The 26,524-nt window shown below is 44.6% G+C and overlaps 1 protein-coding gene across 2 annotated transcripts in view; it reads left to right on the top strand.

Moving 5' to 3' along the window:
* LRP1 (LDL receptor protein 1) overlaps nucleotides 1–26,524 on the top strand; it is a 106,831-nt gene that overhangs the window by 13,931 nt on the left and 66,376 nt on the right. For both annotated transcript variants that reach the window (XM_089545155.1, XM_089545154.1), the window contains 19 exons: nucleotides 1,149–1,280; nucleotides 2,633–2,896; nucleotides 3,606–3,780; nucleotides 6,684–6,915; nucleotides 8,221–8,410; nucleotides 9,596–9,718; nucleotides 10,648–10,800; nucleotides 11,280–11,408; nucleotides 13,937–14,062; nucleotides 16,780–17,010; nucleotides 17,370–17,507; nucleotides 17,675–17,794; nucleotides 18,470–18,601; nucleotides 18,782–18,898; nucleotides 19,157–19,282; nucleotides 20,122–20,322; nucleotides 22,560–22,764; nucleotides 24,017–24,338; nucleotides 26,266–26,362. In XM_089545155.1, coding sequence (XP_089401281.1) covers nucleotides 1,149–1,280; nucleotides 2,633–2,896; nucleotides 3,606–3,780; nucleotides 6,684–6,915; nucleotides 8,221–8,410; nucleotides 9,596–9,718; nucleotides 10,648–10,800; nucleotides 11,280–11,408; nucleotides 13,937–14,062; nucleotides 16,780–17,010; nucleotides 17,370–17,507; nucleotides 17,675–17,794; nucleotides 18,470–18,601; nucleotides 18,782–18,898; nucleotides 19,157–19,282; nucleotides 20,122–20,322; nucleotides 22,560–22,764; nucleotides 24,017–24,338; nucleotides 26,266–26,362 — 3,213 coding nt within the window. The remainder of the gene's footprint in view (nucleotides 1–1,148; nucleotides 1,281–2,632; nucleotides 2,897–3,605; nucleotides 3,781–6,683; nucleotides 6,916–8,220; nucleotides 8,411–9,595; nucleotides 9,719–10,647; nucleotides 10,801–11,279; nucleotides 11,409–13,936; nucleotides 14,063–16,779; nucleotides 17,011–17,369; nucleotides 17,508–17,674; nucleotides 17,795–18,469; nucleotides 18,602–18,781; nucleotides 18,899–19,156; nucleotides 19,283–20,121; nucleotides 20,323–22,559; nucleotides 22,765–24,016; nucleotides 24,339–26,265; nucleotides 26,363–26,524) is intronic.

Raw genomic sequence — 26,524 nt, 5'->3', positions numbered from 1 at the left:
TTCAGAGCAAGTCTATAATTTCCCTCCAATAAAATCTTCTCATTTTGCTGGTTGCGTTTCAGCTGTCATTTGGCGCTGGAAGTACACCTGTTGTCAGGAGTAGTATTCTCACCATCCTTACATGCTTACACAAATGTTACTTTCTCTCCTACTGCTGCTGAAGATGTAGAAATGTAGAAAGCAAGAACACTCCCACTCAGTGACCTGTACTTTTGGCACTAAGAGTACCGTGAAACAAAATGCAAATGAGAGTGTGTTCGTCATTTCAGTGGCTTGCATATTTCCGATAAACAGTACACTGTCATGCTCAGTATGATCTACGTGTGGTGGAAGCCGAACACATACTCTAAAAACCTGCTTATAATGCGAGAGGTAATTTAAGCATAGCAAAAAAAAAAAAAAGTGTTCATCTGTGGGTAATGGGGGGTGAGGAAAGCTCATTGAAACCATTTTTCACTGCGTTTTGCGGTTGACTTAGTGATCCAATGGACACTCGTGATGTGTATGCACTGTGTGCTTGCGCCTCTAGTTCAGTGCCACACTGCGCCATGCTTTGAAAAGAGGCACACATCTTCATGTGCTTCAACGCATAGCCGTAGCTCAACGCGTAGCCGTAGCTCAACGCGTAGCCGTAGCTCAACGCGTAGCCGTAGCTCAACGCGTAGCCGTAGCTCAACGCACAGTCGGAGATCAATGTGTAGTAGAGCTTGACACATAGGCACAGCTGAATGTATAGTCTGACCTTATTTCCTAAAGCTGTGCTACTTGACGGGGTTGAAAACATTACCATTTAGCCGTGAATTAGGGGGAAAAAAATAGTGTTTCCTTTAGTGCCTCTGCTTGTTTTGTGTTCTGTATCCTGGTGCATGATTTCATATAAAGTGTGAACCTCAGTACAGTAATTGATGATATGGTGCATGTCATACTGAACATGATAATAGCCACCTTTACTTCTTTGGTTATGCTTCCATTGATAAGCTTGGTGCTCTTTGATGTGTGTTGTTAAAAGTATACAGTGTTTCATGAAAGAGGGCAGTATAACCGCTCACAACATTCACAACTGCATACGTATTATTCTAGAGGAATACAGCTGGATTCATTGTAATCCATCCACTCCTGTATTGCACTGTTGCTCTCCTTTTCTGCAGGAGATCATCCCTGCAGCCAGAACAATGGGAACTGCGAGCACCTGTGCATACCTTCAACCTCAAAAGGGAGGCTGACAGCTCAGTGCATCTGCCGCCCTGGTTTCCGCCTGGTGGACCAGGGGCGGTGTGTTGGTAAGCTTTGCTTGTCGCTTACAAATGCAGTGTTGTTTACATTGTCAGGAGGAAGTGGCAGTGCTGACAACGGGATCAGAAGCTGCTTCCTTTATAGTTGTTAGGTACCAAGCAATCATTCATTATCACTGTCTTCGTGATGTACATGAAAGGATTCAAACTTTTCCAAGGACAGATGGCTATTAGGAAAGCCACCTTCGGAGCGGGTAGTAAATGTGTGAGCAAACTGTGCATGGACCTGTTCAGGACTAATAATATTTTGGTGGGCATGTAGGTGATGAAATTGTTATGCAAGCACCTGATTTTCCATTTGAATATGAATATGAAAGTTTTTTGTTCTTATAGTACTTGTAGTGTTTAGGATATGTATGCATACTGTATGCTGTATTTGAAGAAAACAGCGCAGCAACAGGGACAAGAGAGAAGACAGGACAGGCGCTGACTAGCAACTGAAGGTTTATTGCAAGGAACACACATGATCTACCCCACCAACACTGATAAGATGTCAAAATCAGCAAACTCGCTCAACTCGCCGTTTTACTGTATGCTGTGGGCATACAAGTAAGGCTCATAAAATTGCTTCATTATTATTGCTAAAATATTATATGTTTCATTAGCATAAAAGCCATCTGCCGCCATCTATGGCATGAAATCGGATGACGCAGTATGCTGGCGTACATTGTCACAACACAAGTAAGCGAACATGTATAGTCATGAATGATGAAACGTAACATACTGTTCCCTATGAAAGTCTTGACTTATGTTCATTCTGCAATGTATCGTGACTCATCACATTACAAGTAATGTATAATGTAAGGTGTATGGAGTGTACAAAGTATGTGCAGTCATAGTCATGACTCATAGTAATTCTGCAACGAAGCATGACAGCACTTCACAAGTAGTGTAGTCATGATGCATGACTCAGCACTTTACGAGTAACGTAATGTAAGGTGTATAGAGTTTGTACAAACTATGCATAGTCATGCTTCATAGTCATTCTGCAACGTAGCATGACTCGGCACTTTAATGCTTTTTGCGTTCTTATACATAAGCAGTCTTAAGTGTCTCTGCCGAATTGCCTACTTTTGCTTTGGGAACACTGTTTTCTTCATGAAAAATAAAAGAAATGCTGCTGAAGGGTGTTAGGTTGGTAGGTGAACTGGGGCTGCTAAAGTCCAAACCAAACATAATTTCCAGTGTCATGAAAGCCAGTCTTTTTTTACTTTGCAATGCGGCAGCATGCTAGTTTAGGTGTTTTTCAAACACGCCATTGTTTATTTATTTCTTCTTGAGCTGGTAGGTAACTCCCATCTCTCTGAACATAACATTGTATTTACTTGTCTGCATTTCAGCGGAGGCTCCAGCACAGTTCTTGCTGTACGCTCGAGGGCGCCCTGGTGCAGTGAAGGGCATTTCTACCAGCGACGATTTTCCCGAGTCGAATGTGGCCCCACTGTTGCGGCGAGAAGTGATGGCTCCAATCCGCTCCCTTAGCCGCCCAACCGCTTTGGATTACGATGCCAAGACACGCACTGTCTACTATTCGGACGCCCAGCAGTTTGTGATTGAACGCCAAGGCTTGGATGGGTCCAGGCGAGAGGTCTTCACGTCCAAAGGTATCCACTCCAGCTTACTTGCTGCATCTTAGCTCTTCTTTGAGAACCAGAAATGAAGAAAACTTAGATATCCATGTCTTATAGAACAGAGCAGTCTTGGTAAATATATACGTTTGTTGAAGGTGGGAGACCTGGATGGCATTAGCCCGAGGTAAAAGTGTGGCTTGTTACAGAAGTGTTGTTTCTTTTCAAAAGTATTGTTTCTTTTTCAAGTGTGTTGTTAAACTAGGTGTTTGAGCTGTCTAACTTTTGCAGTCTGCTCTGCGTTTCTTTTCTTTCTTTTTTGGAGTGTCTGTATGCAGGAAACCTAGGCAGGTAGGCAAGAAGGAAATTGCTATTGCTGTCAAACCTCTTTATAGCAGAACTGCATCAATAAATCTCTGCCACAGCAGGCTGTTTTGTGTATCCCGTCAGTGTCCCACTAGAATTACAGCTTAGAAATTCCTGCTGCTGCATCCTTTTTTTCACTCCAGAAGAGGCTCTTTATTGGTCTTTACATTTAGAGACTAAAATTGTAAAGGACGTCCATCTGGGTCTCTTCAGATGCATAAATATACCATTGTTTTCTGCCAATTTCACAACAGTGAAAATTTTAGTGTGGCAAATTTCCACATATGTGCAACAAATTTTGCCTTAGCAAGTCATGGTTGTGACAGCTAAGCTACCCTCACTTTCTGACTCTGTGCTGTGTTGTCCCTTTTGTGACCAGGCCTGAACAACTGCGAAGGGTTGGCTGTGGATTGGGCTGGCCGCAACCTGTATTGGACAGACGAAGGTCACCTGGGCATCTGTGTGGCACGGCTGGACAATGCCACAGTGCGCCGGCAGCTGGTCTCTCTGAATATGTCCCATCCTAGGGCCATTGTGGTTGACCCCAAGAGGGGGTAAGGCTTCTCATTCCCTTTTCACCTTGAGCATGCATGTGGTGCAAGTACCATTGCTTAAATATAGTAAAGACCCAGGAAATGGGCACACAGTTGAGTCCACTGATGACAAGCCTGATCATCATGCGAGATGCATTCGTTGTGTTGGAACATTAACGGTTAGCGGATTTCCAAGGTTGAAAGGTAAAACGTGGTAGAAATTGTTTAAAAAAAAAAAATTAAGTAGTAAGTTTGTATTTTTACTGCTACTCTGATTACTACAGCTTTTAGATAATTTTGATAGCTTGCATCAAGGCTATGAACCTATACTATGAAGCCCGCTGTAGTGGAAGGCCCAGAATTAACTTTGACCACTTGACATTCTTTCACAGGCGCTGAAATTTTGTTATTTAAGCACTTTTCCTTTGGACATCGATTAAAGTGTTGCTTGTGTGGCTAGGAACAGAATGTGACCTTGTGCTGACAAGCAGAATGCCATATGTGCTGACCCGCTGTGAAATGAGACGGGGACTTCACAGAGGTAAAAGACTTTAATCAACGGGATGCCGTGTCTGTCATGGCTAATGTCTCAACATTGCGCTGCTGAACTTCTGGAGTTAGCAGCCAGACTCTGGTACTATAAGAAAATCATGACATCTTTTGTTGTGATGATTGGGAAGGATATGCTGCAACTTCAACAGGGGATTTAACCTTGTAGCTTTCTTTGGTGGCAAGATCACACAGCATATTGATATTTGACGAGATGATATGCCATATCTGTGCTGTGAATTGTTCCTGAACTGTGAGCACAGAGTAGCTATGCCAATATATTGGTGGAAACTCGCAGTGGCCATCGTTTCGTTTGTTCTGACGAGTCCGACCAGTGACTAAAATATGCAGATATGCAATGCCTTGTGCAGCCATATGCGCTGACAGTCGACACTGAGATGAAAGAACAAGTATATGTTGATGTAACAGTCATCATCTTCAGCCTGACTACGCCCACTGCAGGGCAAAGGCCTCTCCCGTGTGTCTCCAATTAACCCTGTTCTTTGCCAACTGTGGCCACCATATTCTCGCAAACTTCTTAATCAACATCCGGCCTCCTAATTTTCTGCTGCCCTTTGCTACACTTGCCTTCTCTTGGAATCCACTCCATTATCCTTAAAGGTGCACTAAAGAGGAATCTGATATCACCTTTTCACCACGGTAACTCAGTCGATACTCTCCAAGCATTCTTAGAAACTTAGAATTATTGTCCTGTGCGGCCGATTTCCCTATTAAATCGAATTAAACGTCCTGGCTCCCGCACCTCTGAAAAGAGGAGGAGTCAGCCAACGCATGGAGTTTCTTTCAGCCATTCACTTGGTGGCAGCCGCCGCGGTGGCTCAGTGGCTATGGTGCTCGGCTGCTGGCCCGAAAGACGCGGGTTCGATCCCGGCCGCGGCGGTTGAATTTCTTTGGAGGAGAAATTCGAGGCCCATGTATTGTGCGATGTCAGTGCACGTTAAAGAACCCCAGGTGGTCGAAATTTCCGGAGCCCTCCACTACGGCGTCTCTCATAGCCTTAGTCGCTTTGGGACGTTAAACCCCATAAACCAAACCATCACTTGGTGACTTCGCTTTCGCTTTTGTTTTGTTTTTAGGTTTCCGTGAATAAATAGTTTCAGTCGTCGACTACATAGCCGCATATTAGGCCCACTGAAATAAAAATACGCATTGACTCTGCTTTTGCCAATTGCTACGTATCACACTGCCGATGGCAGAGCGGCAAGCCACCACGCAGCTGGCTGAAATGCACTCCACATGATGGTTGACTCCTCCTTTTTTCAGATGCGAGTTAAAAAGAAAAATGGCGGGAGCCGGGATGTTTAATTCGATTTAATACGGAAACCGGCCGCACAGGACAATAGTTCGAAGTTTCTAAGAATTCTTGGAGCGTGCAGATCGAGTTCGCGAGGTAAAAAGACGAGCTCAGGATCCTCTTTAGTGCACCTTTAAGGACCAGCGGTCACCTTGTCTTCACTAGCCTTACTGGATAAGTTTCTAGCGTTAAAGGTGCAAGGTCCTAAAAATTTTTTTGCCAGTGACTGCCATTCAAAAATGCCATGATGTTTAATTGTGCATTCAGATGAATTGTAAAATCTTTTCACCGTTATTCCTAATTTTTTAATATTTAAAAAAAAATCAAATGCTTCTTACAGTAAAAGTAAAGCGCAAGTCCTATCAAATAATAACAGCTTTTTGCAAACTACTGTTCAGAATTTCACCTCACATGTGGGAGGTGCGGGGTTCGATCCCCAGTGCCACCGGGTACCCACCGGTGATACAATGGGTGCAAGCTTCCCCTGGCCTGGTGCTCACCTTATTCAGGGTGAAATGCTTTGAGAATGGGTCTCTGACCACGCCTTGAGCAAACGAAAATACCTTGTGCCATGGTGCTCTTTGGCCGCAGATGCCCTTGCTTCTTATAAATTTGGAATTTCTTTGGAGGAGAAATTCTAGAGGGCCCGTGTGCTGTGCGATGTCAGTGCACGTTAAAGAACCCCAGGTGGTCGAAATTTCCGGAGCCCTCCACTACGGCGTCTCTCATAGCCTTAGTCGCTTTGGGACGTTAAACCCCATAAACCAAACCGAACCAATTCATCATCATCATCACTATTCAGAATTTCAAATACTCTCTCACCCCTGGTGAATAGAATGGCCCTTACCTTAAACAGTGGTTTGATATGTGGAAATTGGTATTTTCCAACAAAGATACCTTTGTAAAAGCAAACTGGTACAATGGTACCATGTTCTGTTCACTTGGTAGACACAGCTGCTCAGAGTGTTCAGTGTCTACTCGTATCATGAGTGAGGATTGCATAAAAGTTCATTTAATCAACCTGCAATCGACCAAGCAACCTTCCTCTCTTATTTTTCAGGTACATGTACTGGTCCGACTGGTCAACAGAGCCGTACCCACCAGGAGATGGTCGCAATGGGGGAAAAATTGAGAGGGCCTACATGGACGGTTCACATAGAGAGGTGTTTGTCTCCCAAGACTTGCATTGGCCAAATGGCTTGAGTATAGACTACGCCAGTCGCCAGCTCTACTGGTGTGATGTCTATTTCCACCGCATTGAGCGCATTGGCCTCGACGGTAAGGGGCGTGAGGTAAGTTTTAACTCGCAGAGTACTTCCTTGGCATGTTGCATTTCCTGCTTTATGGCCCTGCCGCGGTGGCTCAGGGGTTACGGCGCTCGGCTGCTGACCCGAAAGACGCGGGTTCGATCCGGCCGCGGCGGCTGAATTTTTTGAAGGTGAAATTCTAGAGGCCCGTGTGCTGTGCGATGTCAGTGCACGTTAAAGAACCCCAGGTGGTCGAAATATCCGGAGCCCTTCACTACGGCGTCTCTCATAGCCTCAGTCGCTTTGAGACGTTAAACCCCAATAAACCTAAACCTTTCCTGCTTTATCGGCTTGCTTCGGAGAACCGTGAAAAGCGCATTTGAGGGTCTTCTTTCACTTGTGCATGTGCTTTGTTATTATCACTTGCTTTTTGTTATGTTTGAAAAACACTTGCACATGCCTAACGCCGTTCAAAGTTTTGCTGCACTTTTTGATGCAGCTCTTAGGGAAGCTCAGACAGAAATTTATTGATTGTGTTTGAACAGAAACAGATCTTCGCATTGTGCTTGAAATTCGGACTTTTAGAATTCAAATTTCCCTGTGTTTAGTTTTTGCTCAACGTTGTGAACATCCAATTTTGAAGCCGTTAATAGTATGTAGAGAAGGTGTGTTGTTTCAGTATCATTGTATCATAAAAATTTCCTTAAGAGTTTTATGTGGCCTGAGATAAGGGGGAAGAGGGTCTTAGAAATAAATTTTTATTAATGAAGTCACAACCATGAAATCCTCAGAGGGCATGTATTTTTACGTGCTGATTCCAAATATGTAATTTAATTTTATGTACATCAAGTCCTTCGGCACTTATGCAATATGTTAAGTAACTTTTGCTGAGAGTTCGAAAGAAATTCTACTGCAGGGAACTTGTTAGATTGCATGCAATTGGTTTCTCTTGACATCAAGCTATGCAATAAGGGTAAAATTATCATCCTGCCTGTTATAGAAGGAGAGTTATAGGATTTTGAAATTATGTATCAGTTTCTTCCCATCTGTGAAGTGGCAAATTCAAAACCCTGTAGCTCAACTTCTATGATAGACAGGATAATAATTTTGCCCTTATTGCATAGTTTGATGTCAAGACAAGCCAATGGCATGCGTCCTAGCAACTTTCCTTCTGCAAAATTTATTGAAAGCTCTCGGCAAAAAGTTAAATAACGTATTATATAAGTTCACAAGGACTTGTTTTACATAAAATTACATTACATATTTGGAATCAGCACGTAAAAATACATGTTTCTTGAACTGCCTGCCTTCATTTTTTTTTTCTGCATTGCTTTGCCTCAATTCACTCAGGTGCTAGTTGAGGGAGAGCACCTGGACCACCCATACGGACTGGCTCACTTTGGAAGCTACATCTACTGGACTGAGTTCCAGAAGGGCCACATCCTTCGTTTTGACACGGCCACAAAGAACATCACCAGACTCAAGACCGAAAACCCACCCCTTTTCGAGCTGCGGCTTTTCGACGAGACATCTCAGTCGAGTGAGTGCATTTCTAACCTAGTGACTGCCAAATGGGCTGTAGGCTTTCTAGCATTTATAACCAGAAAAAAAAAAAAAAAGAGGAAGTGTCGCAGAGTCACAAAACCTAAATTGGTATATGTTGTACTAACGTAGTTGAGACAGTATTGATGGCAGTCACTTAGAGCAGGAGGAGGAGAACTTTATACAGTCAGGGCACATGGGTGGCATTAAAATTTACTGGGAAACTGTGTTTTGATGGAGCTGATATGTAAAAATGTTCATGTGCAGGGGAATCAATGTTCATGTTCAGAATGTTGAAGGGACAGTGTTCTTTTGAGCTGGAAAATCGCGAAAAAAAAATGGTTTTCCAGTTTTGTCATCGTTTTGGTTTCGCGAGGTTCTGGTACCACCTACAGGCGATGTTTGGTAGCTGAGAGTAGCGTATTTTTGAAAAATTGTCAGAACATGCTGTCTTTGTGCAAGAGCTCGTGAAAATGGCTTAAATAAATAAGCCATTCTAAATGCCTTCGCACATCGCATTCCAGCAGGAAACTTTTAACATACTGCCTGCAGTTTTAATGTTTGGTAGTTTATTCTTACCAAAAAGTAAAGCCAGCGTGAAGTAAAATGCACTGCTGTTCATTCCATGTGACTGCCAACTTTGCAGCTTTCTTTTGTTGTACCAATATGTACCAGTTCTTTTTAAACAATTTTGATTATTTATTTATTTATTTCATTCTGTCAGCTTTTGTAAATTGAATCTAAGTAATGGTTTAGAGCATTGCTAGAACAGTACTCGAAGAGTGCAGAATGTGGTTATCCTTTTGTAGTTTTATTTTTGCATGTCGCTAAACTTTACTTATTTCTAGTGCAGCCACAATGCAAGTTCTTTAGTATATTACTGTTTAGCTGGATTTTAGTCCCCAAGACAACAACAGTGCTCTGTAACAAGGCACTAATATTGGTAGTTTGTTTACTTGCGGATAAGATTCTTGTTGTCTGACTGTCTTATCTAATTTCGATAATCTTTTTCTTATTTGTTACCTTATCTTGCTGGTCTCTTGGGTAGAAATATTCTTCGACAATTCCAGCGCCACTAACTCATGAACGATTCACTGTTGGGTTGTGTGACTGTTTATGCCTTTTTAATGTAAGTTTATCTGCTGACTGTCTGTGGAAATTTTTCTCCCCATTTAATTTTCAGCTGGCAGCAGTTGCAGCAGTGACAACGGTGGCTGCTCACAGCTGTGCTTGTCTATTCCCGAGGGTCACTCGTGCGCTTGTGGCGATGGCTACTACATAGCACCGGACAACACGACATGTCTCCGTAAGGCCAAACACTTGCTTGTCTCCTTGTTGCTGGTAGTTCATTGTGACACTGTTACCCCAGTTTCTGCTTACTTTCATCGCAAATGACTGCCTCCAGTGTGAGATATTTCACAAGTATGAAGGGCTGAGCTGGAACTTTCCTGTATGGTTTCATGCCTAAGCTAGCATATCGTTCTTGATGTTTTTCGCTTTACTATATCAGAATAGGTCCAGAGCTGAAGGTTGAAACTACCACTCCTTTGCAGAACACACTGAAAGACACGCTTTTTTGCATGGACCTACTTGCATAGCTTCACTTCCCTTGCATATGAAATGAAAAACACGGAATGCATGATGCCTTCACGAGCACAGTGAGCCAGAAATACCTCCCTCTAATTATAACAGTTATGTTATTTTGTCTTTGAGCTAAGCAGTGTTTCAATCTCTGTAGTTGATTAACAGAACACTTTGTGGAAAAGAAAATATGCAGGCCTATTTGGGAACATAAGGTGTTCATTTCTTTTTTCTTTTTAGCTCTGCAAAATTTTGTGATATTTTTGGTATGGTGGCCGCAACTGGCAAGGGACAGGGTTAATTGCAAAGACATGGGAGAGTTCTTTGCCCTGCAGTGGGCGGAGTCAGGCTGATGATGATGATGATGACATTCTGGTGCTGTCAAAAAGACTTCCCCCTTTTTCATTTCGTCATTATATATATATAATGAAATCTGTTGTACGTGCGTGTAGCTGTTCTTTCTTGCTCTTGACGTAAGCACCGCTATCACAATCAAGTTATTTTGACGATGTAGCCCCTTTACAATCTACAAGTTGGCTGCGAAACGCAGTTTTGTTAGCAGCTCATATGGGTCATGAGATAAAATATGTTTGTTAGCCATGTCCCCTGTCCGGCTCTGGTAACTTTTGCTTGCGAATTTCTTTTCCGAATCAGGCTCGGCAAACTACACGGAACCTTCACGATGTCGTGAAGGTGAATTCGAGTGCAAGACTAACCAGCGGTGCATCGACAAGCGTTATCTTTGTGATGGCGACAATGACTGTGGTGACAACTCTGATGAGGACTCTTCCCCATCCGGAATCTGTGGTGAGCCAGGCTTTTGACATTGAAAATGAAATTAACTGGTTAATTCTTTTCGAGCTCTTCCTTTTGCTGTTTCTACCTCTTAAGTAGGGCACACTAATAATCTTGAGTCTGTGTGCGCCGCTTCTTTTTCTCATGAACTGTAAGTTGCTTTTTGTCAGAAAGGCAGTGCATCTCTGAACAACTGAACAAATATGTACATGATTTCGTTGCTTCTGCAGTTCTGCTGATGCACATTTATTGCAGCTGAAATACAGGATCCCTATGGGCATTGAACCTCCCATGGACATCCTGGGGACGTTCAGGATGTCTTCGGGATGTCTTCAGGACGTCCAGGGGACGTTCAGTGCTCATTGGGATTGTGCTTATGTGTAACATGTCTGGATAATAATGGCTCTTAAAGAAGCAATGGATGAACGGTGCCTTCCTTTGGCACAAACATCATTTTTGCTTTATTCTTCTGTGTGCACTGGTGCGTGCAGAGAAAGTGACCTGTCAGGAAGACCAGTTCCGGTGTGACACCAATCGATGCATTTCTCTGCACTGGGTCTGCGACGGAGAGCGTGACTGCGTGGACGGCTCAGACGAAGAGCCGGCGTCCAAGTGTAGAAGTAAGCAAAGATTGTTGTTCTGTAATTGTTTTTTTTTTACTCGCTTGTTACCTAGTGTGCAGAACGTCCTTTTTAGGCCACGTTTAAATGTTCAAATTTCGAAGTTTGCTGTTACTGTGTGTTACTTTTGGGAAGCAGGCTTTGAAACTGGATCACCGTGTTTGCTTTTCCTGGGCTCTTTCCACTCTTTGTTTGCTTCCATGGAGTACTGAAATGGGCAGAAAAAAAAAAAAAAACTGTCTCTGGATATGGTGTTCCTTATGTCTAATTTCTAGCTACTGAGAAATATTGCGACTTTAAAAGCCTGCCCTATTCTTCCAGTAGTTTTGAATGCGTTCAGTGTTGCACACTCTTTTTCTTGTGCCACTTGCACCTTACTGTGGCATTATCCCATAGCATGATGCTTTGCTTAGTTTCTGCAGACTTCCCATTGTATGCGTTCCTTTAGGTTCCATGTTTTCTGTCCATTCTTGAGCTAATTTTACTCATACAATGCACCATCTGTCAACATTTATGCCAGTCATGAGAGTCTGCGCGTGCTGTAGCTTGTACACACTCAAGTTCTTTTCTGGGCGACAGATTGCCTTGGCTTTCAGCTGTCATCATCTTTAGAACATGGAGCAGTTCACTCTGCTGCTGTAGTGTTGACGGTGTGTTCTATTTGACTGAGTTGGCATTCATATCTCTCTTTGTGGCAGTGAGCATTATCTGGAAGGGAAAAGGTACGGGTTATACTTGTCGAGCTCCACTGTGAACCTTTGCCAAGGGAGGTGACCTGTACTTCCAATAAAATTGTCTTCTTACGAACTGTTTGATTTGTTGTGAGCCTTAGGACATGTCAAAATGAACCATGGTCATTTTTACAGTAAAAGCTCGTTAATTCGAACTTCACGGGACCGGGAAAAACGTTCGAATTATCCGATGTTCGAATTATCGAATGGCCGCGAAAAAACCGACAAGAACCATTTGCATTACGGTGTATGTAGGGTATTTACTGGCGTAACGAACCCACTTACATAATGAACCCACCCACCCCCGATTTTTGCCTAAGAATCTGAAAAAAAAAAAAAAAAAGCGTCAGTCGTTAACGCTTCCCTCCGTTCGGCACCGTCACGGCCCACAACGCATTTCTTGGCGGCGCGCCAAGATGCTGCGCAGAGATAACATCACTTTTGACGTTAGCTCCAGCAAGGGGGAAGCGAACTTTGGCAGAGTGCCAGCGCTTGTTCGGTTGTGCCAGCCTCGTTTTCAGCACCGTCACGCCCCCCCCCCCCCCCCCCCCCCCCCCAACGCATTTCTTGGCGGCGCGCCAAGATGCTACGCAGCGATAACATCACTTTTGACGTTAGCTCCAGCAAGGGGGAAGCGAACTTTGGCAGAGTGCCAGCGCTTGTGCCGGGGTGGGAGGGGGGGGGGGGGGTCTCGTTCGCGGCTGAGCGCGTGCTTCCGTTGGCGATCGACCGATGGGTGGAAGCATGGACGACACTCGCAAAGAAAAAAAAAAGTTTTTCGCTCGTAATTTGTAGCGCCCGTCCGAAGTCATAACCTTCATGGGCGTTGGCTGGGTGGCTGGGACCGCGCTGACAGTGCTTATCCGTATTTTCGAATTAACAGGGCTCGAATTTACAAGCATTTAGTTGCGAGTTCCGGAGGTTGCGCGGAAAAGAGGGTAGGCAGCCGCCAGCGCGGTCGCCAACCCCCTTCCCTCCGGTGCCCCGGCCACCGCGCCAGTGATGGCGCCTTTAAGCTTTACCCACTCTTCCAAGGTTTTATCTAGTTCCATCTTCTGTCCCCGTTTAGGACATACGCAGCCTCTAACTATGCGGAGGAGGTGCTTTTTTTTTTTTGGCCACATGCTGTGTGCCAAGCCGCCCAGACGCGGTGGCGCGTAGTTCGAATTATCCATAACGGAACCGACTCGCTTTCGAATTAATGGGCTTTTTTATACACAGATCTCTATGGAGCTTGGCCGGACCAAGTAGTGTAGTTCGAATTATCCGAAAATTCGAATTATCGAGTTTTGAATTAACGAGCTTTCACTGTATAGTGACCATATGAAATGTGCTTCATGTGTGTAAAGTTAATCTGAGTGTGTCATTTTGTCAGTTGGAAACAAAACTGATCTGGTGCTTTCATATCTCTGTAGTAAATCTTATGCCACTTCACAAGTGCTGGCAAGTTGTTCTTATCAGTTTGCATTATTACAGGGGGCATCAGGGGCATATTTGCATAGTTTTTACATCCATAATGAAGCTGTATTTATGCTTTGGCGTAGATCTTGTAGTCTTCTTTTCACTAAATGAGCTTACTGAAGCTCAGGGCTTCTGAGCTACCCATGTCTTTATGCTGTAGTGCAACACGGCAACAGTAAATTCTCTCATAAACATCCTGATGTGTTCTTCCATGTGACAGAAATATGTCTTGGGGTCTGTAAGTTTTTTTTTTTTTTTCTGTGGTACCATTTCCTGTACGAAGGGCACCATGACCTGACCGATGTTCCTTTCTTTTTTCTTTTTTCAAATATGCAGACACGACATGTAGTCCATCGCATTACACTTGCAAGGTGACTGGAAAGTGCATCCCTCAGAGCTGGACATGTGACTCTGACAAGGACTGTGGTGAGGGGGACACTTCGGACGAACATGAAGGTTGCGGTAAGTGAATTTCCAGCCTTTTTTTTACCCCTTTTCTGTTGCATGGAGTGACAGCTGCAGGTATCACCTACAGAGCTCATACAGTTACCTGCAGGGAAAACTGTTGCTGTAGTTGTTCATTCGCGAGGGGAACACCAGGAAGCACAAACTTTGTATTGAGCTTAGCTGCTGTTACTGACCTGCAATGGTGGCTCATTGTCTTTGCATCCAACTGCCGAGGGTCACGGGGCTGAATCCTGACCACATCAGCTACATTTCAAATGAAGTGAAATGCAAAAGCATTTGTGCGCCATGTTATGTTCATACATGTTGAAAAGCCCCTCCCGCTCCAAGGCATCCCTCAGAGCCATTGTGGACCTTTTGAGCCATTCAACATAACATACCTATCACTCAGCTGTTATCCAGCTAGAAATATGGATTCAGGTGCAAAACTGTGGTGGCTGTTCTTGAAGCAGGCCTCCATGAAGTGCTTTGTTAATTTTAAAATGTGGAATGCCAAACATTAACTTGTGTTAGTATTAAATTACAAAAATGTGATCTTAAAAAACTAAACTAAAAACTAACTAAACTAAACTAAAAACTAAAAAAAAAAAATGTGTTTGTCAAATTCAGGTAGCTGGGTGTGTGGATTAGTGTGTATTAATCTAAAGGCCGTTAGGATAAGCACTAAAAAATGGGCAGAGCGCAAAAAAAAAATTGTGGCTGCATAAAGTGCAACCAAGCTTCTTTTAGTTCTGACAGTGAGTAGCATCGAGCACAGCTCCATACAGTCTGCTTTTTTTTTTTTCTTTGTGCTTGAGTAAGTTTTGACACAATGAAAATTAATGTAACGCTTTTGCAGTTGTCTACATTTGTAAATGTATGTTTCTCCAAAAGCTGTAGCTTCTGGTGTTGCATTTATTACTTTATCTACTTCATAGTGGAAGTGAACAGTAAACAGCACAGAAGAAACGGGACACAAGAGAGAGACACAGACAATGCATCTGTGTCTCTTCCCTATGTCCTGTTTCGCCTGCACTGTTTGCCCATCAAATAGCAGAAACCGCTACCATAATGTGCGCACCCGTATAATGATGGCACCTGGTATATTGGGTGCCAAATAGCGTATTTACTTGATTGTAACGAGCCCTCGGTCATAACGTGCATCCGTTGTTCATGATCAGAAAGTAAAAAAAGTGTAGTGCCTTCCATTGTGATGTGCACCAGATTCTCATGCTTCAATAAAGAAATGAATCTTTTCACTGGGGACAAGCGAACTTTGTTGCAACTGCTCTAATGTCGCGATGAAGCAAATGGCACCATCGCCTCAGTTGCCTTCCTGGAAGATGCCTGTTCGCCTCCAAAGCGAAAATCCTTGCCTTTTCACAAAGCTCATAACCAAGCACCTGTTGGCATTGAACTCTGTCCGCATTAGGCCTTTCTGCCTTGCCAGCTGCATAGCCTCAACCTTTGTAGTCATAGGCCTCTATCTGGTCTGCTCGCTGTTGTGTCAAGAAATCGATGAGCTCTTCTTTTATTTCTGGAAACCGGCCCTTCCCCAACCTGCTGCACCCATTCCGAGTTGACTTGCTGGCAAAACTTCTGTCCCTTTACCTCCACCAATCATGCACATAAGTTTCAGGAACACCATCCAGACGTGAGACTGCCCAATTGCCATTTCATTGAACGCACAGGATTACCTTTTTTTTTTTTCAGCCTGGCATCGCGTGAACTCGGCAGATTTCGGTGGGGGGTAAAAACGTTTATTTAGGGTTAGTTATAGCCATCCATGATGTCTGGAGTGCTCAGTCCAGGACCCTGATGGCTAATGCAACCTGGCTCGCTCAGTCAGTGTTTGCTGGTCGCTCAGGTCCAGGCCGGACAGGTCAGTCTCCCAAGAGGAGACTGAAGGATGGGAGATGGGTGTTTGGTTTACTAGTGTGTTTGGGCACTCCCAGACTGATAGAATGTTGTGTTTCAACTGCTGCACTGTGGACAGCATTTGGGGTATTGCATGACGAAGAAAAGGTGCTTGCGAAGTACCCGGGTTTGAACCCGGCCCCAACGGCCACGTTTTGATGGAGGCAAAACACAAAAGGCAGCCATGTGCTGTGCAATTGCAGTGCATGTCGAATATCCCCAGGTGGTCAAAATTATTCCAGAGCCCTCCACTACAGCACCTCCCACCTCTTTCTCTCTCTTCTCATTCTCTCCCACCTTCCTCCCCTCCCTCATCCCAGGGTTGAGGTGCTCACCAAAAAGTGAGACAGTTAATGCGCCTTTCCTTTCCTCAAAACCATTTTTTTTAATTTTTGTTTTTACTCTGCATGTCTTCTCTTCCCAACCAGTTCTTTCATGTTGGCTCAAGTCTAAAAGCCTTGCTGCTCAGATGCTCGTGAGGCCTATTAGTATCCAGGACTGTTGTGGGCTAGGTAGGCAATTTCGATGCACAAAAATACGGTATCGCCATTTTTGTGATGTCTATGACAATATGGTGTTGCTGGTGTAGTTTCATTTTCGTACTCGATTCTAACATGCACGTCATTTTTAGGTCAGATAAAAGATGTGCGTTAGAATCAAGTAAATACAGTATAAACTTTTTTGTTATGATGCGCCACCCAAATTTTTGTAAATATTTTTTTGAAAAGCTGCATTCATTATGCGAGTAACTGTGGTAGTCCCATCTTGTTTGTGTTGCTCCCGTGTGTAAAATTTGCAACCCTTTCTTCGACACGCAGTGTATCCGGAGTGTGATGTGACCGAGTTCCGGTGCAGCAACCAGCGTTGCATTCCCCTCGTCTACGTGTGTGATGTGGACGACGACTGCCGTGACGGCTCCGACGAGAAGGATTGTGCGGTCATGTCATGCGACCGTGGCCACCGGTGTGGCACCGGTCACTGCATCTGGGACGCTCTCGTCTGCAACGGCGTCTGGGACTGCCAGGACGGCTCGGATGAAGCCAACTGCAGTATGCCATTTTCTTCTCTTGCATGTCTGTGAATTTTTTGTTCCATGTATATCAGCTTTGGCCCTCATTTTTCCCTCACTGCATTTGAAAAATGACCTGCCTATGCTGGTTGTTTTTTAGGCATTATGTGGGAAGGTGGCGTTATTGAATGGCGGTGATTTAACGAGCGAGTGAAATGAGACCTGTAGGTGTATTTTTTTTCTTTTTCAGTATTGGCAGTCACTTATCAGTGTTTTATTTTTATAAGCTGCTGTGTTGTCACAAAATTTGCACTTCTTTGCTGTTTGTAACAGTTGAGTTGTAGTCATTCATTCTTTCTCCCTCTCCTTCCTTTGCTTTTTTTTTTCCCCATACGGCAGCGGGGAGCCACAACAGCACTAATGTTCCGCTTTGCCACAAGGACCAGTTCAGCTGTGGGGACGGCCAGTGTGTTCCAAAGAGCTGGCACTGTGATGGCAAGTTTGACTGTCTCGACGGGAGTGACGAAAAAGGATGTGGTAAGTGGCCCGGCAGTCTCGGTTGTCAGTGCACTGGTGTACGTGCACTGTGGATCTCAATGTGTTTTACACATTGCATATTTCAAATGGCAAGCAAATATAATCAAGTGCTGCTGTGTTTTTTACATTTGAAACAAAGAACAATGGCCTCTTTTGTCTCCTTGTAGGCACTGTCAACTGCTCTGCAAATGAGTTCCTCTGTGAGAACAGGCAGGAGTGCATTCCTGCTCAGTTTGTATGCGACAGTGACCACGACTGTGTGGACAACTCTGACGAAAAAAACTGCAGTGAGTAGAATGTAGCCTTTTCTTGTTCAGCTTTGTTCAGGCTGTACTTTGGCTCGGTCTACAGTTTTTTGTTTGTGGCAGAATATCTTGGCTCCGTCTCATTGCTGTTTCCTCAAAAAGTTTCCAGAGTTGAAAAGTGAAAAATTTGACCACTTTGTCTCTAATGTGGAAGGTCCCAGCCCTGTGATAGACTTTCATTTATGAGCTTGCGTTTAAAGGAAAAAGTTTATGGCTACACTTGGCCAGATCATGAGTGAAGCTGCATAGTGTCTGAATTTTCGAACTGCCGCAAGGCTGTTGTTCTGCTCCTTTGTTTGTGACCTCAAAAAGGCTAGCAAAGACGGCACTTACATGATGCCTGACTGAAGTAGTGTTGGGCTGGAAATTCTTTTGCTCCGGCAAAAGTTTACCTGTATAATGTTTTATTTTCGTAAATTTGTGCCTATATTTCACTACCAGTTTGAATTTGTTTTTCAGGTTGTATATTCATTTCTTGTGTGTTGCTTTTTGGAGACCTGAAATTATAAATTTGGACCTGAAATTTGCTTTTCGATATTTTGTGTCTTAAAATTGGAAGCGCTGTTAGGCAGAGATGAGATAAACCAGGCACGCAGATAAACAAGGTCTGTACACTGTGGCTTCACTGAATGCTTGGCGAATGTTCCTGCTGCGCAGCGTCTGTGTCTCACCTGAAGTGCCCCAAGCCCAGCCACACCTGCGACAACAACACCCGCTGCATAGAGGTCACCCGCCTTTGCGACAAGGTGCCCGACTGCAAGGACGGCACAGATGAGGGCGGCCTTTGTGGTGGGTGCTAGCGCCTTCCTTGCTTTGCAGCAGCGCTTACAAATATCTGTAACAATTGAAACACATTGACTAGCACTCTCCTACATCGCAGTGATTAAAATTTATGCTTTTTTTTCCAGTTTTAATCGGTAACTTGTATTTACTTGTGCCAATTAAACCTTTCTCTGTTTTACTTTTCAGATGAAGGTCTGTGCACCCCTAATGACTGTGAGGACTTGTGCCGTCCCACGCCATATGGCAAGACATGCTACTGCAGGGATGGTCTACAGCTCGCCATCAATGGCCGGTCATGCACAGGTGAGAGCTGCTTGTAGTCTTTTGCTCTTGGAAAAAGAGTAGTACACATTGACATGAAGCTGATACTTTGCATTCATGAAGAAGAGTGGCTTCTGCTTTCAGTATAGTTTGAAAAATGAAATGCATGCAACAGGAAAAACTATCCAGTGCCCTTAGCATTGACGTACTATAAGATTACACAAGTTTGTCTTTGGCTGTGGCCTTTGGCACATAATCTGCTAGCCATTGCAATAACAGGCTGCTGCTGATTTGTTTCAGATAAGAAGCCATGCTCTCAGTGGGGTGTGTGCAGTCAGAAGTGCTTCCAGCTGAAGCACTCTCACAAGTGTACCTGTGAGAAAGGCTATGAGCTTGCCTCGGACATGTTTACTTGCAAGAGCACAGGTGAGGAGTGTTGCACATCTTGTCCATGAAACTTTTTATTGCTTTCCGAGTGAGAATATAAAATGAGAGGATTTCTGATCGCCTTTCTGGCATTGATGGAGAAGTCCAGGCAAATCATTATTTGTGACCCTTCGAAATGCGGCCTATGTGCGGAACGTCTTCACTACTGCGGCTCACACCTGCCTACGTAACCGCTGGAGTTTCTTATGCTAAATGTTCAACTAGTATGCAACTTTGATTAAAAAGCCGGTATCGCACGATTTGCTGGTTGTGTCCTTAAGTGCAGAGTGAATAATTAGCTTTTAATCCTAAGAGCATTCACTTTAAATAAATCTGTTATCTTGCACAGTTATGCAATCAAGGTAGCAGCCTTTGCTTGTTCTTCGTATCATAGAATTGAGTTTGAGTTTGGCTCACTGGATGCCTAATTTAGCCCATTATGCACTGATCACTTGGTTTGTATGTACTGGTTTTACTGTGTTGTGTTTCAGTAGAGCTTGGAAGAAACCAGAACTATTTGTGGGAGAATTTTTGCATGGTGCTAATTATTTTTTGAGACTTCAATAGGCTTGTTTTTACAGGTTTAATTTTGCTAAGGGGATAGAAGCATTTCTGTTTTCTCGAGTGAAAAAAAAACTAAAACCAGGTCTGCAGCTGCAGAAGTCTGAACTGTAGTTAATATGGGTTTGTCTTGAGGGCTGAATTTTGCTTTGCTATGAAGTAAGCACAGAACTATTATGTCATGAAGATTACTGCTTTTTGTGCTGTCACTTCTAGAAGCTGCCAAAGTTTATATCTATCTGTGTTTGGTGAATAAATATGCTCTTTGACCTTTCCAGACCCAGCGACACCTTACGTGATCTTCTCTAATCGCCACGAGCTCAGGAGTGTCGACTTGAACACCATGTCTCTGCGTGCGCTCATCACGGGTCTCAAAAACACCATTGCACTGGACTTCTTTCACTCGGACTCTGGTGACATGCTCTACTGGACTGATGTGGTGGATGACAAGATCTACCGAGGCTCTATCATCTCTGGAAGTGAGTAGGGCCACCTCATTTGAAAGCTCTGTCTTCAGTCACATTGTTTCCTCTTTTGGTGCACCTTGTTGCCCCTGGCTTCACTGGCCTGTTGATTCCCTTTTGTTGGGAAGGTTTTTTAGTATTCATTACCGATATTTATTAAGCAGGACATTTAGACAGTGCAAGGAACCAGATCATGTTCCTTTAATTTTTTTAAATCATGCTTAAGTCTGCGAAAAGGGACTATAGTAAAGAGCATCTGGCCATAGCGTCGTACTTCCCGGAGAATGATGACATCGTGGCACGCACGAAGTCGAGATTACGAGGACAACGTTCGGAAGCAAATGGATAAAGAAGACGGTAAAACGGCGCTTTTTGAGATGGCTTCACCACCGAGCTCAAGAGCGCGAGGAGAAGCAAACTTTTCGAAGGCCTTGGAGCCGTGAGGCAAAGCATGCGGCGCGCACGGAAAAAAAAAAAAAAGTAAAGCTGGCTGTGAACTTGGAAAGAAGGCGGCGCGGTTCGCAGAGAAAGCAAAGCTTGTAAAAGTGCAGTGATGAGTAGAGAAGGGAAGAAAAGTGCAAAAATTCACAGTACGGCGATATTGGTCTTAGATTATCCAGTTTAAGGGGTTTAGCAGTGTATGCTGACAATCTCGCGCCATACAGAACAGCCAGGAAGGAGTACCTAACACCACATAAATCCCTCAATAAGTTAGAAGAGAACACCCTTAGGAGTCTACAAACCAACATATACCCAACACCAGCTAAATTACACCGGTGGTACTTTACACTATACTCTCCGCAGTGCCCACACTGCAGAGAGGTAGCTAACCTCTACCGTACGGTGTGGGCATGCCAATATAATCCCTTAGTTGTCCCCATTCCAAACCCCTCGGAGGAGCAGTGGGAGGCTATTCTGCTCAGCGATGATCCTGACCTGACCGTCAGCACTGGCTGGTGGGGAGGGCCAGCGCAGCAGCAATAACGAGTAGACTACCGGACTAGGCGGCCCACCCACATGTTCTAAGAATATCCAGCAAATAAATATGTTTTCAGTCAGTCAATCAATCACACTACGGCAGCAGCGGCACTGCATGGGCGGTTTTGCTGCGCTCGACTGTGTAACCTACGTTTTTTAGCTATTGTTTCTTAAATGACGCTGAGGCTGTGGAAGACAGTGCCATGTTCATGCAAAGCTTTGATATTTACATGGAATCAAACTGGCGTTATATTCGTAGCCTTGTTATATATGTCAAAATGCAGTACTTCCAGAAGACGTAAACGAAATCAGAAACGTGGTAACATAAAATATGAAAACTGAAAATAAATAATTATCACACATCATCATCGTCAGCCTAACTACGCTGACTGCAGGGCAAAGGCCTCTCTCATGTCTCTGGTATTAACCCCTGTCCTCTGCCAGCTGCAGTGACTCTATCCCCGCAAACTTCTTAACCTCATCAACCCACCTAACTTTCTGCCGCCCCCTGTTACACTTGTCTTCTCTTGGAATCCACTCCGTTACTCTTAACGACCTGCGCTCATCTTGCCTTTGCATTAAATGCCATACCCAAGCCCATTTCTTCCTCTTGATTTCAACTAGGAATTATCACATAAAGGGTCGATAAGGGCAGGATGGAAGGTATTTCTGAGTGTTTCTTTTGTAAACCAACACTATGCATTTAGTTAGTAGCCAAAGAGCATCTTCAGAGCCATGCCATCACCAGCAACTGATGTAGCAAAGACCTTGATATACTAGTAATGATTTTTGCTGGTCCGAGTGACTTTACAGGGGTTCCACTGTAGTTTGATTGCTTCAGCAACCATGGAGTGATGTAGTGCGGTTGTCAGTTTGTTGTCAGAAAATAGCGGTGCAATGACTGTGAGTGGCCTTGTGGGTTGTTAATGTCACTCTAATGACTCTCCAGTTGCAGGTGCCCAGCTTTCTGGCAGTACCCTTCCTTCCTCCCACTTTCCTTGCTTTTCCACCACTCTTAAACAAACTTGCAGCTCCCTTAAAGAGGAGTTGGCATGACCTCCTGCCCCCCCCCCCCCCCCCCCCCCCCCCACACTCATTTATTCCCTTTTGACACACGTATCTTTGGTGCTGTTTCTTAGAGGTTTGTCTTGTATGTGCATCAAGGTTTCGAAATGGGCTAGTTGGTTATATTCATCTGCTCATCAGCACTTCTGCCACAAATGTTTTCCAAGGCACCACCTGAGGTCTCTTCCTTTCTCTATGTTATGTGCAAGGTCTTTCAAGCATTGAGGTGGTTGTGGAGACTGGCCTGGCAACGGCGGAGGGCCTTGCTGTGGATTGGATCGGCGAGAATCTGTATTGGGTGGAAAGCAACCTCGACCAGATTGAAGTGGCCAAACTGAACGGCAGCTTCCGAAGGACCCTGGTTGCAGGGAACATGGAAAGCCCCAGAGCCATTGTGCTTGACCCTAGATACGGGTGAGCTTGGTTGGTTTTTACTGCGCTCATGCTTTCGAGTTGCATTCCATGAATAGCAGAAACCAACAGAACTTTTTTTCTTCTGAAGTGCAGCAGAAAACTCGGTATTAAAGGGACCCTGAAACACCCTTGTCACTTTTTTCTTGCATACTTTCAAGTGAAATAGTAATGCTATGAGGAGAATGTAAGGCTCAGAGAGGAGGATATCTAATGGCAGTTTCAAGAAAAGATGTTTCTTGGCCCTTCTTGGTATTGGGGGTAGGCATCGCTGCTTGTGTTCGTCAAGTTGTGGCAGTATGGGATGTCTATAACAATACCGGGTGTCCCAGGTGAATGAAACCAACTGAGTGCTGTTTAGAAGTTGTGTGGCCTAGTCTGCCGTAGCTAATTAGTAAAGATTAATTAGCTAACTTTAGATATACATATTGGCTTCAGGAAAAAAGTGTCAATTAAGAACTTGTAGATTGCCTAGGTGTAGATTGAAATGTTTGAAACGAAGGTGCAGATTGAAATCAACGTACCATTCACAACGTACCATTCACGTACCATTCACGTACCATTCACGTACCATTCACGTGGATCTTAATACGTAGAACGTAACAACGTACCATTCACGTGGATCTTTTTACTGGTCGAAAAGAAAGCCCTTCCAAAGGGTTAAGACTTGTTGCTGCATATCTTGCTACTACTACAAACACCAAGCAGCGTTGGGGACAGCACTCCAGAGGGGAGGGGATTTGTTCTCAGACAGTGCAGGGCGCCTTGTAGTGCTGAAGTAGCACTGTTGTCTCTGGAGTTTTTGTATTGGGTGGGCTTCCTTTAAGCTGGTAAAAAGAGTGACATAAATCGTTCCTTGCTATAAACTTCATTGAGCTGTTTTTCAAAAAGATCTACAACTTCAGAGTTGATACTTTCTTTTTCACAAAGCCAATATTTAAAAATGTAACTAATTAGTTTTTACCAAACTTTGCAGAATGAAAAAAAAAAGCTGCAGACTAGGCCCCATGACTCTCAATAGCCCTCAGTTGGTTTCATTCTCTTAGGACACTTCATCTTTTTTAAAAATTTGGTGACATTTAGGTGGGCCCAGTGTACATTGAGAGTCAAAGCGAGAAGCACAGTCTTTGTTACTTCAAATTTTCTGTACTTTTGCCATCTTTTTGCCGGCGTAATTTAGTTTGGTCTGTCTGCACAAAATGGGAAGCTCTGGAAGTGGCACCCTGACGCTCTGGTGCTTCGTTTATTGCTGCAGGCTGATGTTCTGGACAGACTGGGACAAGGAAGCACCACGCATTGAGCAGGCGTCGATGAGCGGTGACGGTCGACGTGTTGTCCTGCGCATTGACGAGGTCACCCAGGGTGGTGCGTGGCCCAATGGGCTCACCCTGGACTTTGTGGCACTGCGCATCTACTGGATCGACGCCCGGTCCGACTCGGTCCACACATCGCGCTATGACGGCTCCGACTACCACGAAATACTGCGAGGCCACGAGACTTTGTCTCATCCATTTGCCATCACGCTGTTTGGCAACTACGTTTACTGGACTGACTGGAGGACCAACTCTGTCATTCGAGTAAGGGCTTCTCTTGCCTTTACTTCTGGCATCCTCTCTATGCGTGCCTTTTCAGATAGCCTCTAGTTTTTAAAAATGTGTGCATAGTGAGAATACAGTGCAGTCCACTTATAACGATATCGAAAAATCCGGAAAAAACGATCGTTATAACCGATCATCGCTATATCTGGACTGCCATAAAAATGGCTGCCAAACTTACCTCTGTAGCTCCTGACTCAAGTTTTACACTTGCGCTGAAGAACAGTAATTGCAGAACGTACGATTTGTGAAACAACGCGTTTATTCGTCACGTTTAACAAGTGCCTCAAGTGTTAGGTGCGCTAAAGTAATTTGATATGGGCACTTGCTTGCGTGGCAGTTGCAATTTTACTACTGCAGTGTGCATAGCATCCAGCTCCTGTGCGTACACTGGCGGCAACCCTTTCGCGTGCATAAAGTCGATCAGTGATTTCTATCTTGCACAGCGCACTTTGCGTAGTCATCGGTGTCGAAGGTGGGCCAGTGTCAGTTTCGTCGTCGCTGTCGCTGATGCCGCCGCACTCTGCCGTGACAACACATTCTCGGTGACCTCCTCGCAGAACGTAGCAGCACTATCTGCACTTAGGAACTCCTCCATGGACGTACCATTCATTTCGTCGACATTTGCGGCGTGCTCCCAGAGCTCAGTAATGTCCGCAGCTTCCACCGTATCAGTTTCCACGTCAGGGGGGGTTTCGTCCTGGCGCACAAAGCCCGCCTTCTTGAAGCAGTTTGATCTTCAAGTCCGCGGCCTGCTCTGACGTGTCAGAAACACGATCGGTTGCTAAAATTAGCCATTCCAGCACGCGTCGCCGATACAATGCTTTGAAATAGGCGATCACGCCGGCATCCAACGGCTGCAGGCACTGCGCTTGTTCTGCTCTCGTACAGGCGCGCGAGGGGCGCCCCGCTTCTCTTTTTTTTTTTTCCCCTCTCTCTCTCTCATCGGCTGCAGCAACACCCCCTAGACTAGGGGGTGTTGGCTGCAGGCACTGCGCTTGTTCTCCTCTCTTACAGGGGCGCGAAGGGGCGAAGGGCGCCCCCGCTTCGTTTTTTTTTTCCCCTCTCTCTTTCCCATCGTCTTCCATAGCCTAGGCGATGCGGCCGACGCGCGGACGCGCGGAGCAACTCGTGCTATCTTGCGGCGCTTATCTTGCGGCGCTATCTTGCGGCCGCGATCTCCTCCGGCGGCAGCGCGCCACGATCACTGAGGCCACGGCTCGCTCTCCGTGGCTTTCGCAATCGGCACGCACGGAAAAAATGGCGGCAGGCACGGGGAACTCGCGTATCCGAAGTTTTCGCCCGATCTCGGCATCGTTCAAGGGAACTTTGCACCGCGAATGTCACGCTCAGCATGGAAAACGATGTCCAGAAGAAAAAATTCTGATCGTTGTATCCGATATTCGGTCACGGACATATCGTTATATATGGTTTTTTTTTTCCATAGCCTCAATGCATAAGTTGATGCTCTTAAGTCAACTTATCGTTATATGTGGTATCGTTATAAGTGGACTGCACTGTACTAGTTGCCTACTTTAGGTGGGATCACTAGTTGCAAGTCGAACAGGCAAGAATGCAGCCTGCTCCATATAACATTGCGTGCAACTTGAATCCTAGCTCAGACCAACTTTGCAAGAATTCCGAAGTAGTGTTGAGCAGAGCTGCGAATTAATGAGGAATGTAGTATGTATGCATTGTGCTAAGTGCAGCAGTCATAACATGTGAACAGTTTCATTGGCTGTCAGTGCACATTGTAACATATTTCATTGTAAGCTACGAATGCATGCCAAAGCCTGACCTTGTGATCTTGCTTGACATGCGTGGGGAGCTGTCACGTGTGGCAGAAATGAACTTTGATGTCCCTGCTTAATTCTTAACCTTTCAACCTTTTTCTGACTTCGTTTTCTAGTGCAACAAGTGGAATGGTTCCGATGTTCAAATAGTGCAGAAGGCTGCTATACAGCCTTTCGACATTCAAGTGTTTCATCCATCAAGGCAGCCAAAAGGTATGGGTGTTGCATTATAAAATAATGGAACAGTATTGAAAAGCGGGCTTTCTGTGTTGAACAAATGGAAAAAGCGGCTAACTTTTGATCATGTATCTATGCTAACTTTTCATCATTTCTAGGTGCATGCGTTCATGCGAGTGGGCATGCAAGTGGGCATGC

This window comes from Amblyomma mixtum, chromosome 5, assembly GCF_055824585.1.
Source record: "Amblyomma mixtum isolate Tamu chromosome 5, ASM5582458v1, whole genome shotgun sequence".
NCBI classification, from domain to species: Eukaryota; Metazoa; Arthropoda; class Arachnida; order Ixodida; family Ixodidae; genus Amblyomma; species Amblyomma mixtum.
This window is presented reverse-complemented; position numbering and strand designations above follow the sequence as displayed.